Source organism: Pteropus vampyrus, unplaced genomic scaffold (genome assembly GCF_000151845.1).
Source record: "Pteropus vampyrus isolate Shadow unplaced genomic scaffold, Pvam_2.0 Scaffold592, whole genome shotgun sequence".
Lineage (NCBI taxonomy): Eukaryota > Metazoa > Chordata > Mammalia > Chiroptera > Pteropodidae > Pteropus > Pteropus vampyrus.
In genome coordinates, this window is record NW_011889373.1 from 119,622 (window position 1) to 132,895 (window position 13,274).

Genomic DNA, 13,274 nt, shown 5'->3' on the forward strand with positions numbered 1-13,274 from the left:
CAAAAGGCTTTGAATTTTTTCACAACCAGGTGAAAAGTTTTCCCAAATGCTCAGCTCATTCTTCTAGGTTTCATTCCTCTCCTAGGTCTTAGGTCCTCAATTTCCGCCCATATTGTTAAAGCTCCATTCCTTTGAGCAAAAGCCTATTATATTTTGTACTGCCTTCCTAGTTGTCAGTGAAAGGGTTGGTCCTAATTACTTAGACTATCATTACAGAAGCCTTTAAATATAATTCGAATGGTTTGTAAAATGGGGCTAAATGTTTTATCAGTTACTTCTATGAAGAACACTTCTCAACAATAGATTCTATTAAGATTTCGAGGACACATAATTATTAAAAACTCTCAAACGGGAAGTTTTTAAGCATAAATCCGAATATAAAATGTAATGTTCACCAAAGCAAGATTGAGAGCCTCATTAAACCATTTGGAAGATTTTATTTGGAAGTTTTTACAAATTCAATTTTTAACATCTTTTCTACTTTGTTTTTTCTTTTAATTATATAATGTAAAGAAAATATTTTTAACCAAAGATGGAACCAAAGCCCCCTTAGTTTACCCCAATATACTATGTAAATTATATCATCTTTTATATGTGGATCATGGCATCAAAAAAGTGGGAAAGGACTGTCCTACAAATATTTCACTTCCTTTTTTCCTTTCTAGCAGAACTCACTTTTCACCATAGAAGATGAAAATGCCAAACCTATGTTTTTTCTATACATTTTGCCAAGGAAGAAATCACCATGGCCAATGGAACCCTAGAAGATTCCTGGCCATTTGAGGGAAAGATTTGCCTTCCTAAGAAAAACTGATCAACCCAAGTCAAGGCCACATGTGAGCATGAGAATAAATATTGCCAGGGAATATAGGCAGCTTCTAGAAGCTGAAAAAGGCAAGGAAATGGACTCTCCCCTAGAGCCTCCAGAAGGAACGCAGTCCTGTAGATCCATTTTAGACTTCTGACCTCTAGAACTGGGAAATAATAAGTTTCTGCTGCCTTAAGCCACTAATTTTATGGTAATTTGTTACAGCAGCAATATGAAACTAATACAGTAGTTAAGAACTTGGGTGATGCTCTTAGAGTGAGTTTAAATAATTCTTCTACTTACATATGTAACCTTAAGCAAATTAACTTATGGTAACAGAACCAAATATGCTGGGTAGTTGTGGGTTTAAATGAGGAAATCCTTGGAATCATCTGGAATTTAGTAATTTTTAAATAAGTGTAACCATCATTTGGCTAGAACTTGTAATTTAGGGTATTTTTAACTTCTCTCCTATAAATCAAATATTTCTTTTTACATAGTCATCGAAGAGGTGTATAGGAGCATCTGCTTTAGGAGTTATGTATACAGCATCTCATTTAATCCTTACAACCAACCGTGAAAAGGTATAATTTTAAGTTTTCATATGAAAAAACTGAGGCTGTGGGAGGTTAATTTTTCCAAGTAAAATAGCTAAAAAGCGGACAAACCAAAGCGGCTTGTTCACCACTGCATTAACTACACTTATTTGCTATATGATAGTCAACAAATATGTGCAAATAACCACAACAGTGGGCACTCAATCAATAATGTGAAGTTTAGACTAACACCAGGTCACCCTATCTGATCCACACTGGCACAATTCCTAGCTCATTAACAGCCATCCCTTGTTTCCAGAACGGTCGGAGGCATCGAGGAGAGGCCACCCGCGACCCCCCCACCACGTCCCCCCACCCCCACCCCATCGCCTGGAATTCTGCCGGTGCTGTCAAGAAGGCAGCGTCGCTGCGACACAAAGGCGCGTCCTACGTGAGGACCGCCCAGGGTCATAATCCCAGGCGGGTTCACCCTGGAGACCAGTGCGCGGCCGCGGATCTGGACCCGCCCGTTGCTCCGCCCCACCGGGAGAGTCGGTGCCACCATGGAGGAGTATCATCGCCACTGCGACGAGGTACCGCCCCTCGGCTGCCTGCAAACGACCCCCGCCCCCGCCCGCTTCGGCGCGGGGTCTTGGCCTGCTGGTCTCCCAGCGCCTGGCAGCCCCCGAGAGTTGGGGGGCGGCGTCCTCTGAACTTGGGTCCTTTTCTCGGGGCCCAGGATCTCCTCCGCTAGTCTCCATCCCCCCATCCAGAATCCTGGAGGGTGGGCTGAGAGTGTGGCAGGGGTGGCCATGAGCTCTTGAGGCCGGCAGTGCGGTCGGGGCCGATGATTTGAAGGCCTGACTCGCGGTGTGTGGGGTGGGGATGGGGTGGAGGGCGCCGCCCGTCTGCCGGCCAGGCCTTGGAAACCGGTTTTCCCGGCTGGCTGCTTCCTTCATCCCTGGGGGTCCCCAGCAAGTCCCGCCGCCCTGAAAGCAAGGCCCTGCTGGCGGAGCCACTCCAACTCCCTGGCACTCGCGCCTGGGTAGGCTGAACGAGGTGCTTTATAGATTACGAGCCCTTGCTTACTGACTCAGGCTTCCCATATCTTCACCAGAACCCCATGATGTCAGTTGGTATCTTCCTGTTACTTATGGGGACTCTGACTTTCATGGTGGCTAAGTGACTTTCCCAAAGTTCAAACTGCCAGGAATGACAGATCATCCATTTGAACCCAGGCCTCTGACCGCTCAACTACAACTCTGGCTTCACATGAATCAGTAGGAGGATGAGGCCTGTTGGATCCCAGCATATCCTGTGACAGGCCTGCAAGGGCAGAATAGACAAAGACATTTTCTGTCCAGTGTTAGCCACAGGTGAATAGTGTGGTGAAAATAAAAAAGGGAGGGGCACATGGTGGAGGTATAGCATAAAATGATATACTATTAGATCCTTGGAAGGAAGGAGCTTCTGGTCCAGCCATGTTTAGGATCTGGGCTTCTGCAGAAGGTAAAACCACATTAAAATTAATTAGTTCTGTGATGAAGGTAGCACACATTCTTACAAGTTAGTGGTAAAATATTCTTACTTTAGAAATTGATCCACAAGCAATTTCACCCTCAGGCATATCCTCCAGCAGGTGCTATCTCCTGATTCCTAAGAGGGCTATGTAGGGTAGTACTTCCTAAATATGTGTATTTAAAAAGAAATAAAATTACATGTGTTACCATGGCCACCCAGTACATCCTAATTATTTGGTGATCTTCCAAATCAGAGTGAAATGGACAGCCTTTAATTTGTATAGATGAGGACCTTATTTTAAGGTAAAAGGATCATTTTAATAGGGTCAAAACGTGACACCTGTCTTCATATTCCTAATTAGGGTATTTTTATTCCTTTGTTGGGTAATTCTGTGGTGTAATTGAGTTTAAAATGTTTTACATGTATACTACATCTATATTCAAGACAATACTTATTCTCAGAATTTACTCGTTTTTTGATTTAATTTTAAGATGTACAGTGGGATTTACGAAACTGCTGATGTCATAAAGCACCTAAAAGTGTCTTCATGGAAACAGATGTATTACCTGAAATATGATGGTATCGATTTCAATCTCAGTTGAAATAGCTTAGTTCTCTACTCTAGGACAGACATTTGGATGTCATTAATAGTTGTTTTTAACGCAGGGGTCCATCAAGTCACTCCAAAAGAAAGGCTGAGTTGCCAGACCTATTATGTAGTATTAAAGTGACATTAATTTAGGATGATCAAGTCTCACTTTGCTGCAGCCATCTCCCATATACTGATAACACATCAATATACCCACCTTCTGCTGTTTCCTGCGCTTTACAACGCAATGGTTCTCAATCTAAGGTGTTCATCAGAATCACCAGTAGAACGTGGTTCCATAGTGTAGCAGTTAGCACGTCTGCTTTACACGCAGAAGGTCCTGGGTTTGTGTGCCAGTGGAGCCACTGTCTATGGTCTATGGCCATGCCACCCTGAACAAGCCTGATATCTGATCTCAGAAGCTAAGCAGGGTCGGGCCTGGTTAGTACTTGGATGGGAGACCACCTAGGAAGACCAGGTGCTGTAGGCATAAATAATAATTAAAAAAAAAAAAAGAATCACCAGTAAAACACTTTTTAAAAAATACATGGTTACCCAGGCTCTGCTTCAGACCTAATGAATCGAAATCTCCAGGGAGGTAGGTGGGGAAAGTATTCTGTAATTTTAAGAGTTCGAGGTAGGATTCTAGCAGCCTTAGTAGACCGGATGCCCCTTATCACTATGGTCTCCTGTCACTAACACTTGTCTATGCCAACCTAGGGGATTCTCTGTATCATCATGGTTACAAATAAAAGGAAGTCTGTGTTGAAAGCAGCTTTATCTTTTGTTTTCCCCCTTTAGGTTGGCTTCAATGCGGAGGAAGCCCACAATATTGTTAAAGAGGTGAGTTCTACATCTTGTTCATTTTGAAGCCTGCTGCTTTGATTACAGTTTTAAAAAGCTGTGTTTTGACTTTCAGTACAAAGTTAGAAACCTTAGTATTAAAACAAGATTTTTAATATTTGTTTGCTAACTCTTTATAAGAGTGCTTCTGTTTTGTTGTATGCTGTTAGGCATCCTGGGCCTTACTCTGAAAGTGATGTTAAGTATGAGTCTAGGAAACTGGTTTGCTGTTTTCTGAAACTGATGCCCTGTGTTTGGAACAAAAGAACTTTTAACCCAGTACGCCAAGTATCATTTTAAATATTAATACTATAAAAGTATTATAGTACTTTTATATATATGTAAATTTGTATATTTATATATATCTTATAGTTATATGTGTGTGTGTGTGTGTGCGTGTTAAATAAATAAGAGACCCTAGAAATATCTGTCTTTGGTCATTATATGCTTTTCTTTTACTCCAATATAATCAGAAAAATAATCACTTAATACCTTTGAGACACTGGTACGATAGAAATCAAAATCTTAAGAAAAATATTTGAAACATCAAATCTGACCCTCCTGTTAGGCAAATAGACAAGTAGTTTTCTCTAGGAATCAATTCTGGCATGAAATTATTCTAGGGGCATCACATACACTGTGGGTAAGATATTTATGAATACTTTTAATAGTCCTGAGTCATTTTTAACTGTGCCAAATCCTAGGAAAAAATGAGCTGGCTCTACCTGCCTTTAGTCTGGGCTGGATTGGCTTGCCCTCTCAGCATTGAGCACCTCATCAGTCTGTCCTGAGATAGTACCTCATCTTCCTTAATGTTCTGGGACACAGACTCACCCAGAATTCAATCGGGGCTGGCCTTGTATAACTAGAAGCAGCTTGAGGCCTAGACAGGCACCTGAAAATCCTGCCACATTTTAATAGTTCATAATTATGTATTAGAACTATGTAGCCCAGGAATATTTAATTTTTAAAACAGAATGCAAATGTTTTCAATACCTTGGCAATACAAAAGTACAAATGAATGCTTTTGGGAGGTGAAAGAGGGGATGGAGGTCATGAGAAGGGCAGGAATAACAACAACCTTATTGTCAGGAGGGCCTGTCTTTGGTTGATGGAACATGAAGAAAAGGATGCTGGGTTATTTGAGAAGCCTTTTAAATAGTGCCTTTTTCCTTACTCACATTCTGAGCCAAATGAGAAGACAAAAGAGCCACTAGAAAAAAGAAAATTTCACCTTTATTATTGGTAAAGGCAGGGTTGGAGATTGGAGCTTGTTTTGTTAACTCTCTACTTGTTCAGTTCAGACCTACCTTGGAAGAGGCATCCAAGGGAAAGACTGAGTCAGCAGAGAGACACACTTAGCCAGGCTGCTGCCTTTTGTTGGTCTGGTCGGAGAGGGAAAGAGAAACCAAATACCCACATCCAAGGCATTTGGGAGATTGGCTCTCCCAAATGAGAATGGTGGAATAACAATTGTCACTTACCAAGCAGATAACTCACAAGAGGCAAGAGGCCAGGAATGTTAAGGAAGAATTCTCTGTGTGGAGGGAAATGCCAGGAGTAGAAAAGAAACATGCTCCTAATGGTGCAAATATATTCAAGTAAAAATAGTGAATTCACTATATTGGCGGAAGAGGGGAGGAAGGTGGCAGGTGGTCTGAGGGAACTAAATTTTCATCTCTTATAGCAGGAGCTCTAGGGATGATGCCTATAATTTGTAAATCAAGAAATAGTGATGTAAACATTATTTGGAGATACGTAAGTAACCCTTAGAAGAAATTAAAAAATTAGTTGTTCTCTGATGATATTTCCTCTAGGGAGAGACACTGGGGAAGGGATTCTCGCTTTTCATTGTAAGATCTTCTCTTCCATTGGAATTTTAAAACCATGTGCATGTGTTACTTTGATGTTTTATTAAATTAAAAGAGCCATGCTTCTTAAACTAGGATACACATACTTGGTGGTGGCTGGATGAGGCTAGGAGGTACTGGGTGTCTTTTAGAGCATCAGTTTTACTTAAATACTTGGCAAGAGGTAGTTAAGTAATATAAATACTTTAACCAAAAACATTTTTAATGAAAAAACTGACACTATGAAGTCAAAAGCAGGCTTCACTTGAATTTTTATATGAAATATGAGACTTCAAAGAAATCTCATGTTTGCTACAAGTGACTTTCAGTTCTATGTCTATCCTCTCCCCTGATCTCTTCCCATGAGCCAACTCTCTTTGCCTTAGAGGCACTGGAAAGGCTTGAGAAGAGAGGGAGAGAGCACTATTTTAAAATGTTTCAGCACTTTCTAGATGCTTACACAGTTTCAGTAGGTATTTCTGTTTTCCTTATCCCTTACTGATTTCTTCTTTCCTTAGATTTCTTGTTCTGAACCCCTATGCTAATATTTTTCCCTCTGAAGTCTTAGAGCCACTTACTTATCAGTGACATGCATATATTTTATTTATTGTCAGTAATAGAATTTACCCACAAACAAATTCTCAAAGAAAAATTGAGTTACAAATGGAGTTAACATGGAACTTAGTCTAAAGTAGATTTGATTTTGGATGCCCAGAGAGTCTATCAAAGGCAATATTACTTCAACAACAAACATTTACTGAGTACCTGCCACGTGCCCACATTCTGAGTTTGGCCCTGGAAGTACAGACAGGTTAGGACCTCATTACCTAGTGAGCCTCCTGGTTAATGATAAAATTAAGAAAGCTAAATGTTAATTCATAGTAATTGGCAGGCTTATTTACAGTGGGATCCACAGCCTCATGATGTTTTCTGAAGTTTAGATAGCCCAGAAGAAAAACGAGTGCTCTTAGTTTCCCGTTAAGGAAAGTCAGTCTAGGGAGAGGAAAAGATTTGCCCAAAGGTCAACGGCTTGGGGATGGTAAAGCCAGAATTAAAACCCTGTTGCACTGACCTTTGGGCCACTGGCCCTCCTAACTCTGTCATGTTGTTGAACACTCTAGGAGAATAATTTGAGCCCTGTTTCTTTCTTCAGTCTCTCTAAATTTAACTCTTTTTTTTAAACATTATCTCATTAGTGAAGTTTTGATGCTATCCAGCTTAACATTCTATATTAATTCGTGCCTTTATGATTTTTTATTAAAATCTAATTGTAGTAAATGATTTACATGTGTGTGTTTGTGTGATTCAGCAGAATTCTATAAGTGAATGAGTGCTTTATTATCTAGGCTATATCACTCGAATATAAAATAATAGCTGCAAAATAAGTCAGAGAAAGACAAATACCACATGATCTCATTTATACGTGGCATCTAAAAAAGCCAAACTCACAGAAACAGAGAATAAGGTGGTCATTGCCAAGAGCTGGAGGGTGTGGGAAATGGGGAGATGTTGGTCAAAGGATTCAAATTTCCAGTTAGAAGATGAGTAAGTTCTGAGGACCTAATGTACTGCGTGGTGACTATAGTTAACAATGCTGTATTGTATACTTGAAAGTTGCTGAGAGTAGATCTTTTTTTTAAATTATCAGAAATCTTTTTATTTATTTATTTGTTTGTTTGTTTGCTTGTTTATTTTAAAGCATACAGCACCCGATATTCCTAGGCAGTCTCCCATCCAAGTACTAACCAGGCCCGACCCTACTTAGCTTTCGAGGTCAGACAAGATCAGATGAGATTGGGCATGTTCCGAGTGGCATGGCCATAGACCGAGAGTAGATCTTAAATGTTCTCACTGCACATGCAAAAAAAGGTGATATGTAAAATGATGGATTTGTTAACCTTATCATGGTAATTATTTCACAATATATATGTGTATCAAATCATCACATTGTACATTTTAAACTTACATGATCTTATTTGTCAATTATATCTCGATAGAACTTGAAAAACAAAATAAGCAGTAATAATGATAACGACAACGACGATAATATCTAACATTATTTATGTACTTACTCTGTGACAGTCACTGTGTTTGAGCACATGGCACTCGTTATGTCATTCCATCCTCACAACAACCTGAATAGATGAGGCTTTTATCTCTACTTTAAAGATTAGGAAAATAGGGGCTTCAAGAAGTTAAGTCACTTGCAAATTGTCGTACAATGATTAGGTGGCAGTGATGACCTTAAAACCTAAGATTGTGATACTAAACCAGTGCTCTTAATCAGGTATCAGAAGTGGAAGCAAGTAAGCACTGTGGAAAATTTTTAACTTTCCCTTTCTAGAGCACCCGAAAAGTAGCATTTGTTGATTTACTTTAATGGCAGGTGTGCCAGTTTTATAGCTAAGCAATTACTTAATATGAATGAGAATGTAATTATTATACATGAGAATTAAAATTTTAAATTGGTTTCGTCCTTTGTTTTAGCATCTGAAACCTAGTTCAAATCTCACTGGTTTCAAAGCCATTCTTTAACCAATTGATATCACCCTTTTTAAATCTCCACTCTTCGTAATTCTTTTATGACATAGCTTATCACCCTTGATTAGTCTTCCTTGTGTTATATAGTTCTCTTATTAGCTTCTCTGCTAGATTAAGTTCTTTACAACCGAAGCCATACCATATTTATCTTTATGTGGCCCATAGTATCACCTAGAGTGAGACAATACGTGCAGAAACGCTTTGAAGATCCTTAAACAATTGCAGTGCATAATAAATACTCACCAGATGTATATTTTCTAAGATGCTTTAATGGGTTATAAATGCATTGTATATTTTGAATAAATTTTTGCTGCAATTTGTGTTTAATTTGTTTAATTGTCCTTTGTCCTTTTAGTGTATAGATGGAGTTTTGGGTGGTGAAGATTATAATCAGAACAACATCAACCAATGGACCGCAAGCATAGTGGAACAATCCTTAGCACATTTGGTTAAGCTGGGAAAAGCTTATAAATATATTGGTAAGTATTGGTGTCCTTCCTCACAAGTTTACTCACCTTTGTCCTTGTGGTTTTTTTCTGAATTTAGAGACTATAAATGAATTATAGACACTCAAGTTAGATACTAATAGGATATGAGAGACTTCTCAATTATACATCCAAAGATAATATATGGTAATACTTATAAGATGGAGATCTTTTGCTACACCAAAGCAGTTTAAGCTCCTGCCAACCATATAACTAACTGTCCTTGGTAGCATCACCTTTTACATTTGCATCAGTTATCTCTTTCCACCCAAACCTGCTGAGTTCTGCTGTCTTCCTTTCAGTAGCCCCATGCCTCCTTGCATGTAGGACTGTGAAGTGCCACACAATAATTGTAAAGTGGGAATATTTTCTTCGTTTCTGTGTCTGAATGTTGCCCATGAGACAAGGCACATAAATTGGCCCAGAATTTTCCTGCTCCAGTGGTTATGGGCAACAGACTGGATCCAGTGAAGACAAAATCAGGGTAGTAAATAAGATGAGAGACCCGTTATTTTTTTTTTCCAATCCATTTTCTGAATTCTCTGTTTTCTGTTATTTTTACACCTTGTAAAGCTCTGAACTCAAACACTGAGATTGTGGATATCTTTTCCTTTATTTGTAAGTGTCTTCATTTGGTGACTTTATTTTTAGTGACCTGTGCAGTGGTCCAGAGGAGTGCATACGGCTTTCATACAGCCAGCTCATGCTTTTGGGATGTCACATCTGATGGTAAGAGACCTTAAGCCAATTCAAACAGAATCCAACTTCTGGCAAAGTCAAACAGTGCACTTATTATCAAATGCTTATTTATCTCTAATTAAATTCTGAAAAGACTTTATCAACAGAATTACTTTGAACCTAGTAACTATGATTTCAGACAAATGTGAAATGTGAAGATTTAACAGATTGTAGGAAACAAGATATTTAAACCTATGAAAAATGTATATACATTCTCTGGAAATTTTGATGTTTTGCTGGTTTTTCTAAGTCCTTTTCTGCATGTGTTTTTAGGAACCTGTACCGTAAGATGGGAGAACCGAACCATGAATTGTATCGTCAATGTTTTTGCCATTGCAATTGTCCTGTGACAGACTAAAAATGTTTCTGCTTTAAATTTGTCAGTGTATCCTTTCTAAAAAGTAACAGTTACTTATTAATGTGCTAGATGACAAATGTGCAATATGCTTCAAAGCTATCAACAAAAACTGAATATTATAAGCAAGCAATCTCCTAGTAAGTTGGAAAATTATCTCATATTCTATATAGAATCACTTAAATAGGAAAAAAATTAATGTCAGCAAAAAACAAATACAGAATCATGGCATGACATGAAAATACAATCATATTTACACCAGCTTTTCACCAATGTTATGTACCTAAGGGGATAAGAAATTCATTCAGATAATAAAATTCTTTTTCAGTTTCAGAGAATTTAACAGGGATAAATATAAGAACAAAAAGAACTGCAAGGATAAATCTGGAGAAAATAATAGTTAGCTAACACTTCTTAGCTTTTTATTTATTTTCCTCAGTTGTACATATGGCTTAGTGGGAAATAATTGTTTGTTTTTTTTTCTATCGACTAATATTATAGTAGCAACTATTATTAACTTGATTATATGAGAACTGTTAAAACAGTTTGTAAAATTTCAAATTCTTAAATTTACATCCGAGGATGAGTTAAATCTGGTAAACTGAATTCTCTAGTTAAACAGAATGAGTTATAGTATATGATCAAAAATATATGACTAACTGCTGCCTTATAATTCACATATTCCATGTGTAACAAACATGTATTGAATGCTTGTTATGAGCATATTTCTCTGGTACTCATTATCATTATCAATATGCTGTTCAAATTCTAAGTTTCTTTTCAGTTGGACAACTAACATTTATGTTTGGGGAATAAAAAAAAAGAGTTCTTTTACAAGAGAGGAACAAAGTGAATCTGGTTATCCATGTAGAAGCAAGCAAAATGGAAAGCACAGTGCTGACAGAAAATCATAGATGTAATATTAAGAATTGCTCCTAGCAAGTAAAAAAATGCATAAAATATGCAACTGTTAACTTAAAGGCCTTATTAGCAGTCTGACTGTACAAGTAGTAAATTTTGTCATTGCTACATCTGTAAATAATTTTAAATACTTATGTGGGGTTCAAATTAAATGGAATAAAGCGTAAATTAAAAGTATACAATCATTAGCAGGTTATTGAAAATCTCAGGGCTTATGAAATGTAGTTAAATTTATTAAGAAAATAAAAGATGAAAAATTAAGGTACACAGCTGGTCACCAAATGCGAATTTGATCTGCTATTTAACCTTGAAAACAAAATGAAGTTTGCATGTTACCACTAACACTAATACCTATAGGGAGTGGAACCATGATTCATTGAATTTTGGGGGGAAGGAAAGCTTGGTATTAATACTGACAATATTAAGATAGTATTCTTGTAGGAATACTATGTGCATGTTTGATATTTTGCTGAGTAACAATAATTGTTGGTGTTTAAGAAGAATATATAAGAAAATGCAAAGGTAGAGTTTAATGCAGTGATCTACATTATTGGCATGTCGAAAATTCTCATAGTCATTACGTTTATGTTACTTTACGCTGCTGGCTTTAGTGCCCTTGAAGATTATAATAGTGACCAAACTATCTGTGCAGTTAAGACTAATTTTGATTATCGTTATTGAGGCTTGATCTTAAAAGAATAATAATCGGAAATACCTCGTGAACTTGCTGTCTGCTCTGTTTCTAGTTAAAATATAATAAAGATTATCTTCCTGTGCTGTACTTTTGCTTCTGGATGATCATTGAATAGTGAAAGAAATGGCATTGTACATACTCTTAAGAAATTCTAAATAGGAATGAGGAAGAGTAATGAATGTCAGACCATATAGATATATCGTACAGAATAAATACTGTTAAAATAGCAGCCCGAACTCAGGATTCACCATTATAACATAATTAATAGTTTCTAGTTTATGCCTTTTATTTTATGATTTCAACACAAATTTCATTTTGAAAAGTCAGTGTAAAACATAGTCTATAACTATTAGCTTTTAATGACTATTTCTCGCAAGGAATTTTGTCCTGTTTGCAATTTGCAATTGAGTTGTTGCATTTTTTTAATTAATGACTTTAAGTATGTAAAATTAGGGTATTCAAATGTTAAGTACTAACTCAGATTTTTGTAAAGCTGTAATTTTATGTTTGTAAAGTACCATTATGCTGTCCTAAATGATGGCAACATCTCATTATATTTTCTCTAGTAAAAAGTAGTTTTTGCTCTTTTCTCCAAGTTGGGTGTTATCTAATTATGAGTCACTGAAAGCATTTCCACCACCTACATTCATCATCACTTTTTAAAAGTAATCTTACAGTGCTATAGATTATATTTTCAAAGTGTGAGTTAGAAAATCCTGCCTATCCTTGATAAAACAGCTTTTTAAAAATGGGAGAAAAATCTGTGACTTTTTATGGCATAGACACTAGGGCTTTCTTAAAGCAGACATGAAAGAAAAGTTTGAGAGATGAACTGAAAATTTCACCCCATGTGCTAGAATCTCTCCAAGGGGAATTTGTTTCATAATCCAGAAGGTAGAGCTATATTTATGGCTTAAGAGGCTTATAGTTTTCAATGTCTAGTAATTTAGTAAAATTGACCTTTGCATATTAAGTTCCCTATAAAATGATCTTAAGCATTCAGCCCTTACAAGATTTAGATGGCCACCATCAATACATGTTAACTTTAGTTGTCCAGGAGATTCTAGCCCACCTTTTCTAATTGTAAACCCTGTATTTCTCACTGTGGTCCCATTTAATGTAACTCCCTGTCATCCTTAGACATATGTAGAGTATATTGACAATCCAGGCTAATTAGAAGTAGCCTCCAATTGCTTCATGAAGAGTGTCTCTTCCCAAAATGGTTTCTAAGGATCTCAACAATAGAGCTAGAACTTTGTACAGGCATTTGTAGCACCCCTGGTATGGTATGTTTCTTCCCTGTAGGGCACCACATGGTGGCAACTGCCCCACTCTGGAATCCTTTAAAGATGAAGTTTCTTTGTAGCTCTGCCTGACCAGGTCAGGGAATTTG

The 13,274-nt window shown here is 37.4% G+C and overlaps 1 protein-coding gene and 1 pseudogene across 1 annotated transcript; both read left to right on the forward strand.

Moving 5' to 3' along the window:
• Positions 1-1,792: 1,792 nt before the first annotated feature.
• Positions 1,793-11,968, forward strand: DYNLT3 (dynein light chain Tctex-type 3). The gene is made up of 5 exons (XM_011384560.2): positions 1,793-1,937; positions 4,256-4,297; positions 9,044-9,167; positions 9,825-9,902; positions 10,185-11,968. The coding sequence occupies exons 1-5, from the start codon at positions 1,908-1,910 to the stop codon at positions 10,259-10,261; spliced, it is 351 nt and encodes a 116-aa protein (XP_011382862.1). The 5' UTR covers positions 1,793-1,907; the 3' UTR covers positions 10,262-11,968.
• LOC111733623 lies at positions 3,829-3,944 on the forward strand (annotated as a pseudogene).
• Positions 11,969-13,274: the final 1,306 nt, after the last annotated feature.

What these genes read in the sequence shown, in the direction of transcription:
- DYNLT3 (XM_011384560.2), top strand. Translation starts at nt 1,908, where the DNA reads ATGGAGGAGTATCATCGCCACTGCGACGAG. An exon ending in CCCACAATATTGTTAAAGAG is followed by an intron (nt 4,298 to 9,043) that starts GTGAGTTCTACA and finishes TTGTCCTTTTAG; the next exon opens with TGTATAGATGGAGTTTTGGG. An exon ending in TTGGGATGTCACATCTGATG is followed by an intron (nt 9,903 to 10,184) that starts GTAAGAGACCTT and finishes ATGTGTTTTTAG; the next exon opens with GAACCTGTACCGTAAGATGG.